The 22020-nt window shown below is 50.4% G+C and overlaps 1 protein-coding gene across 5 annotated transcripts; it reads left to right on the top strand.

Annotated features, from left to right (window-relative positions):
• The first annotated feature begins 99 nt into the window (after positions 1-99).
• Positions 100-21984, top strand: pacsin2 (protein kinase C and casein kinase substrate in neurons 2). 5 transcript variants are annotated; one of them, XM_060038765.1, is made up of 12 exons: positions 100-247; positions 9121-9213; positions 9384-9540; positions 9842-10077; positions 11800-11949; positions 12697-12872; positions 13556-13676; positions 13925-13972; positions 15433-15566; positions 17893-18072; positions 19457-19641; positions 20089-21984. In XM_060038765.1, exons 2-12 carry the CDS (start codon positions 9157-9159, stop codon positions 20199-20201), a joined length of 1557 nt encoding a protein of 518 aa, XP_059894748.1. In that variant the 5' UTR covers positions 100-247; positions 9121-9156; the 3' UTR covers positions 20202-21984. The 5 variants fall into 5 exon arrangements, with proteins under 5 accessions (XP_059894748.1, XP_059894751.1, XP_059894752.1 ...); XM_060038766.1 differs by lacking the exon at positions 100-247 and adding an exon at positions 6340-6490; XM_060038768.1 differs by lacking the exon at positions 13925-13972.
• Positions 21985-22020: the final 36 nt, after the last annotated feature.

Raw genomic sequence — 22020 nt, 5'->3', positions numbered from 1 at the left:
AATGTCTTCAACAAAATATAAATAAATCATGTCACTTGCATTCATCTATTTCAATGATTATTTGCTGTGCTTGAAAAGAAAACACCCCCCGTGTTGCCGGCGGGACGTGACGTCACTAGGCGCGCCCCTTCGCGGTGCCTGTCGGCGGGGCCGCGCGACCAGCAGGAAACAACGGACACATCACCGCGTCAGAGGAACGCAGATCCTTCCGCCTCCGCCGTAAAGACTCACGGAGGAACATACTCAGGTAAGACTTCAGCGAGCGGGTTTAGGAGTTCAGGCGATCAGGAGAACTTGAACCAGGTCTGGATCTAGAGTTAGTTAAGTTAGTTAACTCACGGTAGAGTGGTTAGCCGGTGGGTCTGACGTTATGGCCGTGAGCGAAACGATCTGTGATCAGTAATTAGGATGTCATTCTATCTATTAGGTTATTATTAAGTTATTGTGTCCAAACTAAACCTACTAAACCTGATATGTGTTCCTGGTTGACTGGTTATGGTGCTCAGTAAACCACATGTAGACCCGCTGGACATTAGAAAGTTGGAATGGAGCTCTTATGACCCGGGACCCCCTAGGACTTGAGTCCGGGACTCAGAGCTTTGATCCCTCACCCGTAGACCCGTAGCGATAAATTAACAAAGTCTGCGTCAAATTAGTGAATTAGTTTGTCGTTCTCCTTTTCTGTGGATCTGCTTGTTCTGGAGGACTGAAGGGCGGGGCGGGTTAGTTAGTACTATAGACCATTGGGTTAGTTTGAACTCGATCCGGGTCCAGGCTGGGAGGTTAGTAGTTGTAGTTAGTGTTGTCTCTGCCGATTATTCCTTACCTGTTCAAACTGTTTAGTCAGTTTACTTCAAACCTAATGCAAAGTGAACCTGATGGACTCTATTGAAAACACTAATAAGTAAACAACAATATCTTTAATTCGGTCCCAGGAGACATGACATGAGACGTGTGATTGCCACATGGATGTCTAAGGGACATCATGGGGACATCAGGAATGTGTGGGGAAGGAAGTGTTGACTGTTGGACCAACCTCAGCGTTAGTCAACGTTAGTCAACGTTAGTCAATCATCTGCTTGTCGTCATCAGGAGTGGAACAGAGAAGTCAGGGGGAAGACTATTAGTCTGTGTTTCAGTTGGGCTATCAAGATGTCCTGTTTATGTCCTGGTTATGGGACTCGTGTCCTGGTTATGGGTTCCAGTCCATTTCTGTTGGTTTAGGTTCAAAACTCATCTCAACGTTTGAATTGGTATCCTCGTTAAATGTATCTTTGAGTGCCTTTGCTTGACCTTGTGTGGTGGGGGTTTCATTCAGTCAGATGAAGGCTGCCAGATCTCACTGATTACATTCTTCTGAGCTAATGGACTATATTTGACTGGTTATGTACATTAATGTTGCTGTGGAACGTTGTCGTGGCAGCAAAAGCCGAAGTATGAAAGCATTGTGATGGAAGTTTGAGAGGACTTTATTTTAATGGTACATACATTTAGATTGTTCCGTATACACGGACGTATAAGATAGTTTTAGTAGGATATCATATTGGCTGACGATCACAAGAGTCCCATTTAAAGATGAACAGGGAGTGGTCAAGTCTCTGAAACCACGTCAACACAATCTTTCTGTGTTTACTTTGCAAAACAAAGTTCATTTTCTGCTATCTTTGCAGCTGTTATCCTATGTTTGCAACTTTCATCAGCTTTGTCGTTGTTTAAAGAACGCTGGTCCACGGTTGTGTGTGTATATATTTCTGTATGTCATTTACATCACACGCACAACCACTAAAGCTGCTGGTTTTTCTCTTGTGGAACTCTGGATTCTGCAGCGCCTCATAACAAACCGGGATTAAGACAGCCAATCCCGGTCCAGTCCTGTAGTGACACAGCTCAGTTCTGTCTTAATTACTGTGTATTGTCACAGTGTGTGTACGATGGACGTAGGTCCATGTCGGTACAAGAGCCTAAAGATTGAGCTAAACCTCACGGAACAGCGCCAGAGCCCAGTAAGGCAACCTCGCGTTCTTAGCTGAACTTTGTGACGAGGATTAGGACCTGGGCTCTCGCTCTTTATCCGGGCGAGTTAGATACAGGCTCGGATAACGGATCAGTGACTGGAGGTGGAGGTGGAGCGACTGGGGAGTGACTCTGTTTCTCATCTTTCCTCCGCCCTGGTTGGAGGGTTGGAGGGTTGGAGAGGGTGGTGGTGTGGTGGAAAGTGGGTGACTGAGGAGGTTCCACAGCAGAGAATGTTGGAATGTGTCTCTGGAGAGTGAAGTCAGGGTCTCTCCCCCCCTCCCTCCCTCCCCTGTCATGGACCACGTCTTCATTATGTTCTGGAGGCCCCGTGATCAGGAGGAACAAATCCATTGTGTTGTTCCTAATGCTGTGGAGCCGGTTCAGACTGACCCTGGGTTTTCTGTTTACCCATGATGTGGAGGACAGGGCAGTCCCATGGCCGACTCTGGGTCTGCTGTTTACCCCTGATGTGGCGGACAGAGCAGTCCCATGGGAGCTCTTCATGTCCCAGGACCTTGAGCTAAACTTAGCTAAACTAAGCTAAGCCAAGTCCCTTACAGGGCTCTGTCTGGAACTGCAGCAGGTTCTGGACATCCGGTTGGGGATCTGGAACTCGGGGTACCAGGACCAGAAGCGACGTCCAGGACATCAGTCCCTGGAACTGGAGGTGCTTCTCCCTAAACCATGCTGAGTTCTGGAACATTCCCCCTCGATTGCTGGAGGTATACACAGAGAACCGGTTGGCTTTGTGCCGATGCAGCAAACCTCCACACAGCTGTCGGCCGCGCCCCCTGTGGGGCACGGTGGTGGGGGGGGGTGGGGGGGACTGCAGTGGAGTGAAAGTCAAGGTCATGACCCCTCCACGCTCACAGAGGAAACCGATAACCTCAGTGTGTGTGTGTGTGTGTGTGTGTGTGTGTGTGTGTGTGTGTGTGTGTGTGTGTGTGTGTGTGTGTGTGTGTGTGTGTGTGTGTGTGTGTGTGTGTGTGTGTGTGTGTGTGTGACAGCTATATCAGAGCTCAGCCACTCTGAGTCTATTGGTCCTCGTTTTTTCTGCCCGGGGACTGGACCCGATGTCCTGCTGTGCGGGTCTGAGAGGTGGGGCTCCAACCCCCTCTCATCCAGCCCTGCCTGCTCCACCTTCAGCCTGCTCCACCTTCAGCCTCCCTGGGAAACAAAGCAAGGAAATGGAAATAGACTCCATAATGGAGTGGATTCCACAGCCCCCCCGGCCCAGGGCTAGATAAGCAGACTATTATGGGATGAGGACATGGAAGGAGAACTCATTTTTCAGTCCGGCTGTTGTTTTTCTTCCTGGTGTCATGGCAACGCGTTGTGTTTGGTGGAGTCTCAGGGCCAGAGGGGCATGAGGTAGAGTTTCACTGGCTCTGAGGGGGCACTGGGATGATGGTTACTTACCAGTGGCTCTGGGCTGGTGGTTCCTGACCAGTGGCTCTGGGAGGACGGTTCCTTACCAGTGGCCACTGGGCCGGACAAAGGGAGATCCACTTAAAGCTCTTCATGTTGAAATAAAAAGTTATGTGTGGAGACACACTAGCATGTGTTCATGTTTAAGTAGCTGAGAATGACAGTCAATGGAAGGTCTGTTCTAAAAGGAATGTCTTTTTCGCCGGGGGACATCAGAATGATGTCCCCCGGCAACCATCATGATGACTGATCGAAAGTAAATGGTGTCTTAAGGGATTTTGAAGTGGACCCCGCTCTCTCCTCCACAAGGTGGTTTAACGTTAGAATTAATAAAAACAAAAATATATTTTTATGTTCTCCGCATGACTCCTTAGACCCGCGTGACACCCACTTTATAAATATGAGGTGTCCATCAAACATTTTTCTATTTTACAATCTGGAGACAGGTGGCTAGTCCTACCTGCTCGTCATGTACCTCAAGACCCCGCTCTGAATCAGCAGCTGCTAAAAATAAAGGCTGGATGTTAAATGGCACCCAAATACACAGGGTAGCAGACGTAATGGTGACTGGGTGCTGCTCTCTCCCACATACTCCCCTCAGGGATGGATGGCTGCTCTCTGTCCATTTTGTTCTTTCTTTCTTTCTTTCTTTCTTTCTTTCTTTCTTTCTTTCTTTCTTTCTTTCCACAGCCTTGAACTCAAGGTTCCTGTCCTTGATTTCAATGTCTTCATAGCCTTGAATCTGTGGCATTAACCGACTTCCAGTCTTGAATTCCAGACCTTTCTGGCCGGAGGTAGAAACGTGTTCTGGTCAAGCGAATCATCAACGACCAACTACTGTAATAGACAATCATATTCTGGTCCTTCTCCTGCCATCTTACCAATACTTCATTCCTTGTGTGTACGCCTTTGCTTTGTGGCATTGCTGTCGTTGGCTGGCGGTATAATAAAGGTCTGTTGGCCAACATCAGGTAGCGGAGTTCCCCATGACAGTAATGACCATATATTAACAGAAACGCCAGACATCAAGACTGAAATGGGACTGTGGAGCAGCCTAGAGCTACTGAGCTAGTATTGACTGAGGGATCACACATCTCAACAGCAGCTTATGGATTTTTTTACGTAATGCATTTCTTTACGAAGATATTGGAGAAAAAGATCTTCATGCTCTGTAGGAGGGGTGTGATGCAGTGAACCAGAGAAGCGGTCGCTGGTTTGAGGCCCGTGTGTCCAGGTGAACCGCAGGAGGGCAGCAGTCCTCTCTATTGGGATCGAACATCGCAGTGATCGCCTCCATTTTGGAAGCATAGCAGCATCTTAAGAAGTTAATGGTCGTTATGGTATGTTGTTAGTTTTGGTTAATAACCTGGGAAATCATTATGGGGAAATTCTTGTGTTGCGTGGCAACTATCGCAGACAGAAAGAAAGCGCAAAAAATGAGGACTGGAATACTCGCTGAGATTTGGACCATGTGTTCGATTATCCTATTTTGGTATTTCTTGCTTCCCAATTTCATGCTTTGATTTCAGTTCCTTTACAGCCTTTAATCGGTGCAATTCAACCACCTGCTGATGCTCAGAGCTCCAGGCCCGCCACCCCTCATTACCCCAGGCTGTAGAGCTCCAGCTCCAGGCCATCTACCCCTCATTACTCCAGGCTGTAGAGCTCCAGGCCATCCACCCCTCATAACCCCAGGCTGTAGAGCTCCAGGCCAGCCACACCTCATTACCCCAGGCTGTAGAGCTCCAGGCCATCCACCCCTCATAACCCCAGGCTGTAGAGCTCCAGGCCAGCCACCCCTCATTACTCCAGGCTGTAGAGCTCCAGGCCATCCAGCCCTCATTACTCCAGGCTGTAGAGCTCCAGGCCAGCCACCCCTCATTACTCCAGGCTGTAGAGCTCCAGGCCAGCCACCCCTCATTACTCCAGGCTGTAGAGCTCCAGGCCATCCAGCCCTCATTACCCCAGGCTGTAGAGCTCCAGGCCATCCACCCCTCATAACCCCAGGCTGTAGAGCTCCAGGCCAGCCACACCTCATTACCCCAGGCTGTTGAGCTCCAGGCCAGCCACCCCTCATTACTCCAGGCTGTAGAGCTCCAGGCCATCCAGCCCTCATTACTCCAGGCTGTAGAGCTCCAGGCCATCCAGCCCTCATTACCCCAGGCTGTAGAGCCCCTCCCTCAGCCAACCCGACCAGGCGGCCGCGGGCTCGTTCCAGGTGCCTCCACCACATCCTCCTCTTCACCACTCGTCTTCGTCTGGTCATGTCTGGTGTATTAGGGTGGTGTATTTTAGGGTGGTGTATATTTGGGACCAGTCACAGGGCGGCTGCAGCTCAAGTTACCATGCTGCTCCACATCTGAGCTGATGCTATTCCTGGAGATTTGAAGTTCTTATTTCGAGTCAGTGCATGATTTAAGCCAGTGACAGTGTCTGCCTTAAGTAAGCAATCCTCCCAGGATTTGATTCGCCCGAGTTGAGTTGTAAACAATATCCATCGGTGCCGCGCCCGCTTTTTAAATTATGTGGGTTTTCTGGTTGCGTGGACGTTCATTCATAAAACACCAACACACATACAACATGGATGCCAAGCGAACAGAGCTTTGTGTAAATGGATGCTACGTCAACCACACACGGAAACAGTTTACAGCGATCTTTATAGACTCAAATCTCATCCCAAATAATGTTGCTTCGGTCTTTTAAATCAGGTTGGCTCTGAGCCTTGCTGGACTGATTTGGTGTGCTATTGCCTATTAGTTTAAGAAACCCAACTTCAGATAACGTGTCACTATTTTGAAATGCCAAACCCTTTTTTCAATGGACTGCAGCTGACTACAGCTACTAACTAAGGAGTCATGTCTCTATTTCAGTTCCTTATTCTCAATTCCTAATTCCCCTCGCTGGTTCTGATTTCACGGCCCAAGCAGCAGGCCGTGTCACATGGTCCTCCAGCTGTAACGCTATTGGCTGAATGAACTCCAGCCCTGGCGCGACTCACTGGGCTCACATCACTGTACGGTCCCCGTGGTGACAGAACAGCTATGAGGTAAAACACTGTACCATGGACATCAGCTCGAATCCCTTCCTGATTTACAGCTGATCCTTCCCAGAGCTGCTTGGTAACACAGAACGGAGGCTGGCTGTAACTGGGCCAGAGGTGAACGGGTTCTGGGGAGAGTGCTGTTATCTGGGGTGATTGGCCAATGGCTACTATTACTACTACTGTATTTAGTCACTGTGTAAACTCAGATACACAGTACCTTTCTACAGCCGCTACTCCGTCCCACCCTCGGCAGGGGCGCTCGCTGCAGGGCGGTTCGTTTCTGCCTGGAGAAACAAACGCACTCACACACACCATGCTTTAGGCATTCCCTTTGGCTGGTGTGCGTTTGTCTTCAGTGGGAGACTTCTTCCCACCTGGTCTTGACCACAAACGAAGTCCTTCTCCGAGTCTACATCTGTACCCGGCTCGTCAGCCTCCCTGCTGCAGGTGCTCAATGCTTCCAGAGCCGGTCTTTGATCCGAGTTACTTGCGGTCGGTAGAGGAAGGCGTCACCGTGTGATGTTTGTTTCCCCTGTTGCGTTCCATTTTCTGTTGCGTTTGATGCGTTGAATCCGTGGATTGAACCCACCGCGCTGTGCCCTTTTCAGTAGCCCTGGATGTATTTGTGGCGATATGTAGGGTGAGGTCTGGAGACAGCTGGCAGCAACATGGGCCGGACTCATCGTAGGCCTCAGCTCTCCTCGTCACAGATCCACATGAGCGGATGTAGGAGTCTGCATACTGTACAGTGTACACAGATACGTTACACCACCCAACTGTACCCCTTATAGACACATTTGGAGGATTATGGATGTAAAAACTAGGGATGAGTGTCCCACTGCTGGGCTATATGTGGGGTCCCCTGTATATAACATACCGACTCCCCTGTACGTGGGGTCCCTAACAGCGTCTCCTGAGTGAGTTGACAGTTCTAGCAGACCTAATGTTCCTGGGTACATTCTGTGTTTGCTGTTGCCTCCAGATTTGAGAATTGTGAAGAAACACATGTTGTCCTCTCCTGGTGTCGACGGCAGGTCTGAACACAGTCGAGGATTCCTGTGTTGTGAAAGTTGACGGGAGCTGAGTGATTCAGATGATTAGTTTTTTACCACACCCACACAAAAACCTCACAACAACCCTCAAACTATTACTCAAGTGTGTGTGTGTGTGTGTGTGTGTGTGTGTGTGTGTGTGTGTGTGTGTGTGTGTGTGTGTGTGTGTGTGTGTGTGTGTGTGTGTGTGTGTGTGTGTGTGTGTGTGTGTGTGTGTGTGTGTGTGTGATGGGCAGAGTAAGAGCAGTAGGGTGGGGAGGATGGAGGAGTGTGAGGGATGTGGAGGAGCCATGGGGGGGGGGGGGGGAGACGACGACACTGTCTGCCCTTGTGCCTGGCTCCCGGGTCTGATGCCAGGCCAAGATCTAACGGAAGCCCCCCCCCCCCCACGTTGTGGATCTCCGGGTGCTCACACACACATGGATGGCTGTCTGGGGGCTGGAAGCGGATATAGACCCACCTGCGGCTCACATTATCATCCAGATCACACTCTCTCTCTTCCTTTCTCTGTCGGTGTGTGTGTGTGTGTGTGTGTGTGTGTGTGTGTGTCTCTGGTTGTGTAGCAGACACTCAGACACTTGTGTATGCAGAGCGACTAGCGGTTCATATTCATGTCATGAAGGAGCAGGTAGGACTCAAGGAAGCCTCTTAACCCAGTGGCCCTCTTTCCTACCCCCTAGTCCCCTCTCTTCTCTCTCTCTCCTTCTCTCTCCCCCATCCTCCCTCTCTCTCCCCTCTTTACCATAAGTCTCTTGCCCCAATGTGTGTGTGTGTGTGTGTGTGTGTGTGTGTGTGTGTGTGTGTGTGTGTGTGTGTGTGTGTGTGTGTGTGTGTGTGTGTGTGTGTGTTTCTAGAATTTTCTTTTGTGTGTGGCATGCATCCTCGTAAAAGGATCCGGCCCTCTTGTTGGTTCCCACACCTGTACTGACAACATATCTGTGATGCTGTGGTTTTACTTCCTCATTCCCCACCTCTGAGAAATGCCGACATGTGTGAGCACCTGGTAGCTCCCAGAGATCTGTCGTGGGACGTTGCACATGGCGCAATCCATACTCATAACTATAACTATGAATATTTCAATGAGGCGTCCTTCCCAGAGTTGACCTGTGTCATCTCATAGGTTAAGGCCGAGGGCAGCTGTTCACTCACTGGGTCTGGTATTCTTCAGTATTATCAGGAACCTGTGCTCTGTACTTTGGGTTGAAGAGCAGGCTGGGTATCGGTGTATTGCAACAGCAGACCAGTCGCCAAGTTCCTCATTTATCAACAACATCCTGGCTTCAAATTTAATTATAGATTACAGGTGTAATCTACAACACCTGTTATGGTTAGACTAACCCGAAACCGTGTGTGTGTGTGTGTGTGTGTGTGTGTGTGTGTGTGTGTGTGTGTGTGTGTGTGTGTGTGTGTGTGTGTGTGTGTGTGTGTGTGTGTGTGTGTGTGTGTGTGTGTGTGTGTGTGTGTGTGTGTGTGTGTGGCAGCGATGTCTTGCTTTATTTATTAGAATCTTTTTAAGATTCTTTCAAGATGGCGACATGCTCTCCCTAAGCCTATCCTGTGTGTGTGTGTTTCTGTCCTCAGGCCCTACACAGAGGGTAACCCAGGGCAACAGCAGCGATGTCGGGCTCCTACACTGACTCCATGACGGACGTCTCAAGTGACAGCTTCTGGGAGGTGAGTTCTGCGTAGACTCTACTCCCTCCGTTCAAACTTCTGTTCTTGTCTGTCAATCCACTGATCTGTCATCCATCCCTCTGCCTGTCATCTCTCCCTCTGTTTGTCCCTCCCTGCGTCTCCTCCACCCTCCCTGCGTCTCCTCCCCCCTTCCTGGTCTCCTCCACCAGGTGGGGAACTACAAGCGCACGGTGAAGCGCGTGGACGACGGTAACCGTCTGTGCAACGACATGATGACTTGCCTGCACGAGCGCGCCCGCATCGAGAAGGGCTACGCCCAGCAGCTCACCGAGTGGTCCAAGCGCTGGAGACAGCTCATAGACAAGGGTAGGACACGCACACGCACGCACGCACACACAAACACTCATTCACTTAAAGCAATCAATACTACAAGCTCCCATTTATTCTAGTATTAAAAAGATGAGTCTATTTATTTGTCAGTGGATTGTCGGAACATGTATTGATTATAATGTATTATATATTTATTATTATGTATTATCAATTATTATTTGAATATAAATCAATACATGTTTACGTTTGTTGTCCTTGGGTCATTAGAACCACTGATCTTTGACCTGGTGTTGATGTGGAACTGACCTTTGACCTGGTGTTGATGTGGGGTTCCTAGGGCCCCAGTACGGGACCCTGGAGCGGGCCTGGGGCGCGCTGTGCACGGAGGCGGAGAAGGTGAGCGACCTGCACATGGAGGTGAAGGCGGCGCTGATGGGCGAGGACTTCGAGAAGCTGAAGAACTGGCAGCGCGACGCCTACCACAAGCAGATGATCGGAGGCTACAAGGAGACCAAGGAGGCGGAGGACGGCTTCCGCAAGGCCCAGAAGCCCTGGGCCAAGAAGCTCAAGGAGGTGGGTGGGCTGCAACACATCATGGGACTTAAGTAACAAACTAACCCAAAGGGACTTAAGTGACAATCTAACCGAAAGGGACTTAAGTGACAAACTAACCCAATGGGCCTTGAGTAACTGATCCAAAGGGACTTGAGTAACTAATACAAAGGGACTTTAGTAACTAATGCAAAGGGACTTAAGAGCAACAAACTAATCCGATGGGATTAACAGTAACAAACGCATACCGATATGTCCCAACGGTGCAGGTGGGGGTGAGGGCGTCTTGCGTAAGAAATGCCTGCAGGTAGAATTTTGGGGTTCCAACCCCGAACACCTTAACCAGTTGTGCAAGTATAACCGGCCCCGATATCTGCTAACTTCTCATTGGTAGGTTTTATTTTGATATTATGGTTTATTTTCATGGATTTGTTGATGTGACCATGAAATCTTTCATCACATTATTATTTTGTATTTTATTGTTCCTTGAGCATGAAATGTTAAAGCTCTTTGTAATGGAAGGCCCCAGTAACGGGGTCATTATCTTACATTAGGCCCCAGTATCATGGGCATTAGGCCAATGAAGATCCCTAACAACATTGACACAACTCTAATACCAAATGAATGCACGCTCAGGAACTCTAACTCAGAATACGCTCAGAGTGTACCGTGTTCATATGACTGAGCAGAGCCTTAGCCGGTGATTACCCAGCTCACCGCCCCTCTGTGCGCCTGACTTCATGCTCCTGACTCAACGAATTGTCTGTGTTTGTTTTCTCTACTCCATGACGACCTCCACACAGCAGAGCTGCCACAGCCTTCACCTCTCTTAGCGTCCGCTACACACCCCTCTATCTCCTTAAAGGAACAATAGAAACGATATTCTGGGATGTTTTGGTCAGACCGTTTATTGTGAGGTTCCTCACTGTCTGTGGATGTTTCTGGTGGAACAGAGGGTCTAGTGCTGATGCCTAACAGCAAGAAGGTCCTAGGTTCCAAACCTGACTGGACCTTTTCTGTTTGGAGTAAACGTCTGCAGTGAACCGCTACGTCCAAAGAACGTGTGTGGGAGTTTATGTTGGGGCGTAATGCTCTTAATCAGAAGGCATGGTGGGATATGTTATTGGTTAAGCCATTTTGTGAAGCCTTCAGAGAGACATAGAGATGTAATATCCTTCACAAAATAAGTTGGACCGTAAACCTAGTCACCAATTTAGCCATGCCTCACATGAAAAACACTGGGGCCTTTTCAGACACACCAATTTATTTATTCGATACGTATCCCTAAAATAATGACAAATTATTTCACAGTGTGTCTGTGAACGCTCGCTGTCTGGAGGCAGAGCTCATCACGCTAGCAGCCGTGACCACTGAGCCATAGGCAACAGAACTTTGAGCCTTTTAGGAGACACTTTCCTCCAAAGGGTATCTTGGGTATAAATGAAGTCAGTTTGACAATGAGGACATCTTGGATCAAGGAAGCCTACAGGCTGTTTCCATCGGGCTCCTCGCTCTCCCCCCCCCAGACCTTGTTTGCATCCTACCAATCACAACAATGTGGCCCTGCAACAACCTGTATGCAAACTACAATACATAGAAACAAGTTCAAGCCTCCCAGTAGAAGCAGCTTTTCTCTTTCCTTTGGCATTTGATGATCAGAATATTAGAATTCACAGCGACCAGCTGTGTAGGTGAGGATGAGGAGTGATGATGATGATGATGATGACGCCGGTGACCCTGCAGGTGGAGACGATGAAGAAGGCGCACCACGCGGCCTGTAAGGAGGAGAAGCTGGCCACCAGCCGCGAGAACACGGGCAAGATGGAGAACAACCCCGAAACCCAGAAGAAGCTTCAGGACAAGGTGGAGAAGAGCCAGCAGGAGACAGAGAAGGTTAGGAGACCACCTTCTGGGTAACACTGTAACCTGAGGCGTTTCTGATTGGCTCTCACCGGGGGGACGGCTTTGTAATGTTCTTGTGATATTACTGGCACTGACGGATCATAATGCTGGCTACACCAGTGCCCTCTCAGGTCAAAGGTCATTCCCGCATCTGCTGTCATTGGTTTCAGGTGATCATTTTCTTGGGTTTAACTTTGCAAAGATTTCAGAGTAAGCGAAACAGTTGGAATTAAAGCCGAGGTGGTTTAGGCTGAAAATGTGTCTGTGAAAGTTGGACATAAATGGAGTTCATTCAGTCCACAGGAAGCCATCAGGAAACCAGAATATAAGTATTGTTCAGGAAAAACGGGAACACAATTAAATTCTCCTCTCTGCTGGATGATTGCAGTGATTGCAGTGCGGCAGTTTGGTGCAGATTAGGACTCTATTCTTTAGTTTATGTGTGTATTATAGCGGTATATAAACACGTGTATATACTCTATTCCCTTATGTTTCATCTGTGTCGACAGAGTGAAGTAAACAGACCTTTAATTTGCATTTTAATCTTTCACGGATCGTTGTCTGATTTGATTGGCTCGGTCTGGTCCTGTATGGTTTAATCCGGTCCTATTTGGTTTGATCCTGTCCAGTTTGATCCGGTCCTGTCCGGTTTGATACGGCCCAGTTTGATCCACTTTGATCCAGTCTGATACGGTCCGCTCTGGTCTTAGCCGGTCTGTTCTGGTTTGAACCCTCCAGACTCAGGAGCGCTACGAGAAGTCCCTTGATGAGCTGGACAAGCTGACGCCGCAGTACATGGAGAACATGGAGCAGGTGTTTGAGCAGTGGCAGCAGTTTGAGGAGAAACGCATCTCCTTCTTCAAAGAGCTGCTGCTGGAGGTCAAACAGCACCTCGACCTCTCCTCCAATCACAGGTCAGACCCCTCACCCTCCTCCAATCACGGGTCAGACCCCACATCCTCCACCAATCACAGGCCAGACCCCTCACCATCCACCAATCACAGGCCAGACCCCACACCCTCCACCAATCAAAGGTCAGACCCACATCCTCCACCAATCACGGGTCAGACTCCACACCCTCAACCAATAACAGGTCAGACCCCCACACCTTCAACCAATCACAGATCAGACCCCACACACTCTTCACCAATCCGACCTTACAGAGCCAGTGTGTTAAAGGTGAGCTGGAGCTGCAGGCCGGGTGGGTCTGCCCCCAGGGACGCTTGGGGGGTGAAGGTAGAAGCCACTTCTCATTAACAATTGATGGACGTGGAGTGGAACAGCTCCTAGCTCCTCCCGCTCCATCGTTAGCAGCTCCTTAACGAGCTCCATTAGGGAGCCTGTTGCCTTTGTTGTGGAACAACACGACCGGCCCACTCTCACCCCAGCGTCCAACCCGGCTGGACGCACAGCACCAACCACCGGGGCGTGAGGGCTCGCGGGACGTTGGATCGGTCCAGGGTGTCGTCGTCCCCCTCCGTGACAAGGGCCGACCTATTCAGCCTCTGGGGGGGGGGGCCCCCCCCCCAGAGGCTGAATCCCTCCCCCTCTCCCTCCTGACCCTCCCCCCCCCCCCCCCCCCTCTCGCTGCCCCCAGGTTCCAGACGACCTACCACAACCTCCAGGACACGCTGACGGCCGCCGACGCAGAGGAGGACCTCAAGTGGTTCCGCTCCAACCACGGCCCCGGCATGCCCATGAACTGGCCCCAGTTTGAGGTACCGGCCTGGTGGGGGGGGGGGGGGGGGGGGGCAGCAGGACCGGGCCCTGGGAGGGCGGGACGAGGGTTAGTAGGAGGGATAGGTAGAGGAGTGATGGGAGGAGTGGAGGTGTAGCTTTGGGAGCTGTAATGTTGGGAGCTGATACCGGGAGACTCTGGTTTGTGTTTTTATTTCAATCCTTTTAATAATTGGTCGTTTACTAACCCTTTGTTTTATCCTCCCCCCCCCCCCCGCCTGTCTGACAGACTTTGGCCTCATCCCCCCCCCGCTCCTCTAAGAGGTGGTCCGTCGTAGTGAGTTGAGCACGGACTGAACCATTACCCTAGCAATTGGAGGGGGAGGGTGTGTGGGTGTGTTGGTGTGTCTTTGCCGTGTCTGTGTGACTTCTCTTCCTATGGTAGTGGGGTCATGGTGGGATCTTCTGGTCCCTGGGTCATGTGACGTCACCTCTTCCTGTCCCGCCTGCCTGTAGCCTCAGACGTCTCTTGTTCGCTAGCATTCCCAACCGACCACTCCCCCAGTTCATTCCTGACCTTTTGACCCCTTAGATTCCAAACTTGACCCCCTCCTGACCCCTCTCTGTGGTCCCTTTTAGACTGTAACGGTCGGGTCACATCACGTCCCCTGGTGACATGCTGATGTCACATGACTCCACCAGGTCACCCCTGAGGGTTTCAGTAATGCTCCTCTGTCCTGTCCATCAGGATCTATCAAAGGCCATCAAAGTGTATATTCAGGAGTTGTTTTGGCCCCCCCCCACTTGGTCCACATCAACACCGGTGTGTGACTCCAGGCTCTTCCTATCTGTACTACTGGGGATGCGTGTCGCTGAGGGGCTGTACGGGTCAGGGCCTCTTGCTCTGGGAGCTAGGCTGTGGGACAGGGGTTTAAACCCAGAGCCTTTTGGCTGGTGGTCCAACACACCTACCTGCTAGAGTCCAGACGACCCTGCCCCCAAGCATCGGGCGTTGGTGCGTTGGGCTCCCTCCCCACCCAGCTGGGAGGAGAGGGCGGGGTGACGCTCTGTCTCAACCCAACGCACCTAACGCACCGTGCTCAGCCCCGGGCCGAGATCACGTCCCTGGGTCAGATCCCTGGGGGGTGCTGCCTGGGTGTGCTGCCTGGTTCTCCTCCTTCTCCTTCTTCCAGGCCTGCTCTCTATAAAGGACCGCACTCTGCCTTCTAGACGGTTTCCCTCCACTGCTCAGGTGTCAACGGTGGGAGATGTGCTCTGTGCTGTGCCGGGTTCACCAGACGTTGAACCCGGGGGGCTGTGTTGAGCAGCACTTGGTGTGTGTTGCACATGCTTGTGGTGTTCCTTCGACATGTCTTTTAAAGGAGGACGTATACTTCTGTGTCGGAGAGCAGCTGGTGGGTACGCAGTGGGTCTCCATGTCCCCCAGACAGCTCTGGAGGAGTTCTGATTTCATCATCTGATCTCTTTGTCGATCACTTTTGCAAGTGATCAATATTATCTAAAGATAATAGAAAACTTGTTTGATTTAAGTAAATCACATGAACCCCAAACGTACGGCGAAAGCACGGATAAATTGTGTAACTGACTCAAAGCAAAAGTATAATTTTTTTTTACTAAATGGTTTGTGAGAGACAAAGACCTGCCGCCTTACCCGAGAGGGCTAATGGACCCAGAACTATACCTCCTTCTGAAGCTCCTCTACCCAGAACTATACCGCCTCCCTGAAGACCCAGAGTCTTGTGCTGACCCTTGACCCCTGACCTCTGCTCTCCCCAGGCCTGGTCGGTGGACCTGAACCGGACGCTGAGCCGCAGGGAGACCAAGAAGAAGCCGACGGACGGCGTGACGCTGACCGGGATCAACCAGACGGGCTCGGACCAGTCGGTGGCGCCGGTCAAGACCAGTGGCAGGTAGAGAGAGAGAGGAGGGAGGGAGGGAGGGAGAGGGAGAGGGAGAGGGAGAGAGGGAGAGAGGGAGAGGGAGAGAGAGAGAGAGAGGGGGAGAGAGAGAGAGAGACTGAATTGAACGTAGATCGAACACCTGATAAAACCTGATAAAATACGCCCTATTTGACGTCGATTTTGATGAATTCAAGTCTACAACAATGAAGCGTAGTGTTGGCCTTCCACATGCACACATGCGCACACGCACACACGCACACATTACAATGCACAAACTCCTCATGCCAGCCCCCCTGGTGAGCACCACTCAAGCAGAGGTGCTGCGCTCTAACCCTCCCACCTCCTAAACCAGGGGGGAACCCCCCAGAACTGGTGTGAAGCCATCCGTTGAACGCAGGCGCCGCGGCCCAACCCTTCCTGATCCTGTGAGATACGGCCCCCGGAGAGGCTCTGACACGAGGTCCTCACACCACCACAGACCGGTTCAGACCTGCTGGGAGGTTGATGTTCGCGGCATCTAATCAGATGTCAGATGTTTGCTGCATGTGTCGACATTGCCTTTTGAATTAGAATACGTTATGCAGGTACATTATGCAAAATGTTTTAGGCTGAGATGTTAACACACTGTGTTATGCAGAGACTTCTCTGTAGCTGCAGGGCTCTGTGTGTCTCTGTCTTTGGATCTGAGTAGCGCACAGAAACCTCTTCAGGTAAGCCCTGGGGGTTGGGGGTTTGCAGAGAGGGGGAGGAGGGAGAGGAGGAGATGTTTTGACTAAATTTAGACTGGCGCTAGCTTGAAAACGCACATCTTGCATATTGTACCTTTTTAATAAAGTTGCCTACAGTGCAACGTAATAATGTTAAGGAGGAAGCTGTTGGGTGGATTCTGGACGGACAGCCAACCCTTTAGGGGCGGGATGGGATCCATGAAATAGATTTCACATTCCAAAGCTAATGTTTCCCCGGAGGTCACCTGAGAGGTCTAACCTGCCGGACTGACCCCTGTAACCAGGTGCGGTGCACCTTGTCCTCTCCTTGGTTCGGTGCAAACCGTTTCTCCCCTCTTCTCGTGAAGGTTGGACTTTCTAAAGGAACCAACGTGGTCTGAGGTTGTATCGGTGGCCTCCTGCCCAGTCGCCCCCTCAGACGCTATTGTCTGGAGTGGGGGGCACCAGGATGTGTTAAACTAAGAGCGTAGCAGGGCTTGGTGACTATGCTGGCTCTTCTCCTGTGACGAGGAGCCGGGGGAGTTTCCTCCAGTCGGCTCATAGCTTGGAGTAATGTTTATGAATCGATGTGCTGGCGTTCCTCTGGTGGCTCTGGAGCTTCGCCCTCCTGTACGGACGCCGGCACGGCAGGCTCAGAATAACGTGGACCTAACCTCACTCAACCACGGAAGGAATCGCATGTCATTGAAGGGGTGTGTTCAGGTTTGATTCCCACCAATGATCCTATCCTACGTATAGTTCCAACCTTAACTCTCCCCTGTTCCCGGTCCTTCCTTAAGGGCACACAAAGCCTGTTCAAACACATGTACCGGAACTCTCTGTCAGTACTACAAAGAGATCTGTGTGTTCAGTAGTCCTCGAGTCCTTTGGTTGTAGCCTTGAGTGGTCTGTAGTCGTACTCCTTATCGGCACTTTGTCTGTTTAACATTACCGAGTCCTTGAGCTCCGGTGGTTTAGCAGAATGTGTTGCAAACAGCGACACCGCGTCACGTGACCTCTGTGGCAACAAGTTCTGCTGCGCATTGCATTGTGGGTATGATTAATGATTAGTGTTTACTCCTTGCGTAATAGGTGTTTTTGTGTTGACATCTACTTATTCAAAACATATTATGTTGTCTGTAGGTATATCCCCGTCTTTACTTGTTGAATACATGATGTGTTTGAGGCTTACCGTCTCAGACACACACACAACCTGTCCCTCGGTTGAAAAATGTCCTCATTCACTGTTTACCGTCCAGAACTCCTCATCGCTCCTATCCCCCACAGTAGGAGTCAGAGCTCAGGTCGGGACTCACCTCAGATGAGTTCCTGCCACGCTCTGCTGTGTGTGTCTTTGTCTGGTCTTTCTTTTGGTCTTTCTTTTATGTGTACGTGTGTTTGTATTTCTGTGTGTGTGTGTGTGTGTGTTTGTATTTGTGAGTGTGCGTTTGTATTTCTGTGTGTGTGTATGTATTCTGTGAGTGTGTATTTCGCTGTGTGTGTGTGTGTGTTCTGTGTCCTGTGTGTGTGTTATGAGGGTGAGATGTGCTGTGTCTGTGTACTATATTGTGTGTTCTGTGTTCGTTGCGTACTCGTGTCTCACCCCTCCCACCGCTGTTTCCTGTCAGTCTGAGCGCGCCCGTTAAGACGGCGCCGGCGGGGTCGAACCCCTTTGAGGATGAGGATGAGGGGCTAGAGGAGGAGCAGGAGGAGGAGGAGGAGATGGAGGAGGAGGAGGAGGAGAAGGAGGTGAAGGAGACGAAGAGCGAGGAGAATCGCATCACGGTGGAGAAAGAGGATGTGAAAACGTTGGTGACAGGAACCCCCCCCCTCGCCTCCCCTCCCCCGCCCCTTGCCTCCCCACCCCTCCCTCCTCTCCCCCCCTTGCCTCCCCTCCCTCCTCTCCCCCTTCTGTTCTGTCGTTCTTCAGCAGAAGAGAAGTTACTCCTCTTCTTCCCCTCTTCATCCTCTCTTCGTCTTCAGCGCGTTTTGCCTCTCTCTCTCGTCCGCGGGTTGTCTCGTTCCCCTTTCCATTCTCATCTGTCCCTGTTTACACACACACACACACACACACACACACACACACACACACACACACACACACACACACACACACACACACACTTACTTATACTTTGGCCATCCACAGGCACATACACCCAGATGCACATCTTTATATAGATATATATACATACAAAAGCATGCAGGCGCCCACACTCACAGGTATTTGTTCTGCATGGTCTGGAAACACCCCACCCTGTTCCTCCTCCCCGCTGCCCCCCCCCCCCCCCCCCCCCCCAGGTCCCGGCTGATAGTTCATGTGATCACGTTCGCATGTGTCTGCTTTGGTAATAAAAACAAATCAATCTTTTTGTTCTAATGGTCAGATTGGGTTATCTCAATAGAACTTTGAAAATTCACTCAAATTGATATATTCTTAGAGAATAAAATTCTCAATAATTTTCTAATTTTCTTGAATTCTCAGTCATTTGTCAGGTGAGAACTTTGACTGCACCTTTTGAACTGTTTAAGCAGCTCAAATATTATCTTAAGGCAGGTGAGGACGGTTTAAGGCCCGCCCTCTGTCAACAGAATATTAAGAGCTTCTTGATTGATTGACAGATGTACCCAGAGCTCTATGGGTAGAACCCTGATCTGACCGGTAATGATCTCCTGGTGGGCTGCTTGTTGTGTTCAATGTCCTTCAGTCCGACCTCCTCAGACAGTGACGGCGCTCATTGGTGTGTGTGTGTCTGGCGCCCTCTTGTGGACAAATACCAACCACACTATCAGCCGCTCTCATGCTTCATCCTCCCTGTTCGTTTTGGAATCTCTGTTGTTGTGTCAGCATCGTACCCGTGTCTCCTTCGAAGCTCTTGCAGGTGCATCAGTGCGGTTCTGTTCGTCCTGTGTGTTGGTTCTTTCAAAATGGCTGCCTGCATCCTCAGCACGTTGCCTTGTTTCTCCCGCGGGGAGCCGGACACGGCGTTCGGACAGCTTTGGTGTTTGCGTGTGTGGCTGTGTGTGCGTTACTCTTGACTTGGTGCTCTGTTTCTATATCCGGTTCTCTAACTCTTCTCACGTGGCTGCTTCTGCGACCGGCTGACCTGGGCCGTCGGTGTGTTCTCAACACGATCTCAACCACGGATGGAAGCGGCTCTCTGATTGGCTCTCTGTCTTGTGCTCGTCCAGTGCCAGCAGCACGGAGAAGTCCCCCGATTGGTCGGACGAGGACAGCGGCGCCAACCCCTTCTCCACCAACGGGGAGGGGAATCCCTTCGAGGCGGAGACGCCGGCGTCCCCCGAGATCTCGGTGCCGGTGCGGGCGTTGTACGACTACGAGGGACAGGAGCAGGACGAGCTGAGCTTCAAAGCAGGTGGGAGGGGTCGATAGTTGGACCACCTGGAAACGGTGACCACAGTCACCCTCCCTCTATCTCTACCGCCTGCCCTAACCCTCGTACCCTACCACCTCCCCTAACCCTACCACCTCCCCTAACCCTCTTACCCTAACCCTCGTACCCTACCACCTCCCCTAACCCTACCACCTCCCCTAACCCTCTTACCCTAACCCTCGTACCCTACCACCTCCCCTAACCCTCTAACACTACCACCTCCCCTAACCCTACAACCTCCCCTAACCCTACCACCTCCCCTAACCCTCTTACCCTAACCCTCTTACCCTAACCCTCTTACCCTACCACCTCCCCTAACCCTCTTACCCTACCGCCTCCTCTAACCCTCCCGACTCCTCCATCAAGCTGGCTGAACCTGAGTACCCGGTAATGACCCGTCCCCCCCTCCCCCCCTCCCCCCCTCCCCAGGGGACCAGCTGACTAAGATCGGCGGTGAGGACGACCAGGGCTGGTGCAGGGGACGGCTGGAGGACGGGCAGGTGGGGCTGTATCCCGCCAACTACGTGGAGGACCTCCCCTAGACCCCCCCACCACCACCACCACCTCCTCACCCCCGCCCGAGGGCGGAGGAGGCGGGGTAGAGAGAATTGAGCAGAAGAGATGGAGGAGGAGGTGCTGAAAAGGACCCCCCCCTATGATTATTTTTTTTGGACCCTACTACCCCTGCAGGGCGGGGTGGGGGAGAAAGGGGGAGTAGAGGGTGGGAGGTGGACTGATAAGAGGGGTCCGCAAACACAGAAAAAAATATATATGGACGAGTTCAGCTGCTGTTTCCTTCTTACAACCGCTGTACAAAAGCAGAGAAAGAAAAAGTTCACAACACACACTGCAAGGCACCTCAGGAGGTCAAAGGTCACGAGGAGGCTCCCAGGCGGGCCCCGGAGGTCATAGTTTGCTGTTACAGAAGCGTCGCTGAGTCCCGTTCTCCCTGCGACTCCCAGTAGAATACAGTGTGAGTTTATATATTGCTTAAAAGATGAAACACTGGGACTGCAGTCGTTAGAATCCTCTCGTCAGGAGCTTTGGTTTTATCCACTATTATCTGTTTTTATTCAGTCTCAGAAAACGATACCATCACATTTTCCCAGTGCGTTTTTTGTTGAACTTTCTCCTTCATACAAGAAGCATTTAGAGTTTCTTCTGAAGATGATGATGATGATGATGATGATGATGGTTAGACATCTTCATCACAACAGGGGCCCTTAGACATGAATTAGTGAGAGCGGAAGAGTCTTCCTTAACTACAACCAATCGTATCGTCTCTCCACCGCCACTGGCCAATCACCACTGAATGTACGCTCACTGATTCCCGTCATTGGCGCCTCTTGATTGTACACTTTTTATTTAATCCTCATTGTGTTCTGAAGTTGTGTTTCAGCCGTCTTCTGTTACACTTCTAGTAAAACTAGGTTAAATTCCCCCAGGCCAAACCTGCTGGAGTGTTTGGCTCCAATCCGATGTTTATCCGTTTGTTCAATCCCCCTTAAACCCGTCCTCACCTCTCCTCTCACGACCTCGTCGTTCTTCTCACTTGAATCCCCTCATGTTTGTTGTTGCACTGGACGTCAGAAGGCCAAGACACGAGGAATCTTCTAGAAACTGCATTATTGTTATTATTATTTTAGAAATGTTACAATTCGAGTCTTGTAAGGTTTAGCACGAGCCTGGGGAGCGGAGGCTGCCGGCTCGACTGTAAATAGCGTAGATTTCTATGATCAAAACAAGCAAGATCAGGTCACATTGGTTCAGAGATTGAAGACTTAATTTAAGATATGCCGAAAGTGCTTTTGTTTCGACTCCACTGTTGGAATGCTGTGATCAGAAAATCAATTTGTAAAATCAATGTTTTATTACAAATGCCTCCATGAATTTATTTTTATAAATGTTATTTTTTTCATACATTTCGCGGATGGTTACAATTCTGATTTAATCGATTGCCTGATACTGCCCAACTATATGGACAGATATTTAAAATGTCCTTAATGTTCTCTGATATAAAAATAACAGGTGTATAGGTTGATCAGTTGGAACGGCCTAAAGTCTTTGATCAACATGATTGGTTCGTTGTACTGATTCTTCAAATATGTTGGTTTCAGAACTGTTGAAATTAATTGCAAACCAATATTTAGAAACATGATCTTCATTTGATGCCTCTCACTGCGGTAGGAAATGCAGTCGTTTGTTTTTAGATACTGAGACGAAGAGGAGGCGTTCAGCTGTCTACAGAGCACAGCTACGCTTTACTTGCACAACTTCAGTTTGTCAATGTTGTACCACAACATATAAATAAATGTAACGAGTATGTTTCTTGTCCTTTATTTTCTATATTCCCGTGTGGCC

This window comes from Gadus macrocephalus, chromosome 19 (assembly GCF_031168955.1).
Source record: "Gadus macrocephalus chromosome 19, ASM3116895v1".
NCBI classification, from domain to species: Eukaryota; Metazoa; Chordata; class Actinopteri; order Gadiformes; family Gadidae; genus Gadus; species Gadus macrocephalus.
This window is presented reverse-complemented; position numbering and strand designations above follow the sequence as displayed.

Bases quoted from the DNA above. Each gene is read 5' to 3' on its own strand.
- pacsin2 (XM_060038765.1), top strand. From the start codon at position 9,157: ATGTCGGGCTCCTACACTGACTCCATGACGGACGTCTCAAGTGACAGC. The intron at 9,541-9,841 runs GTAGGACACGCA...TGGGGTTCCTAG, and splicing joins GAGACAGCTCATAGACAAGG to GGCCCCAGTACGGGACCCTG. The intron at 13,677-13,924 runs GTACCGGCCTGG...CCTGTCTGACAG, and splicing joins TGAACTGGCCCCAGTTTGAG to ACTTTGGCCTCATCCCCCCC.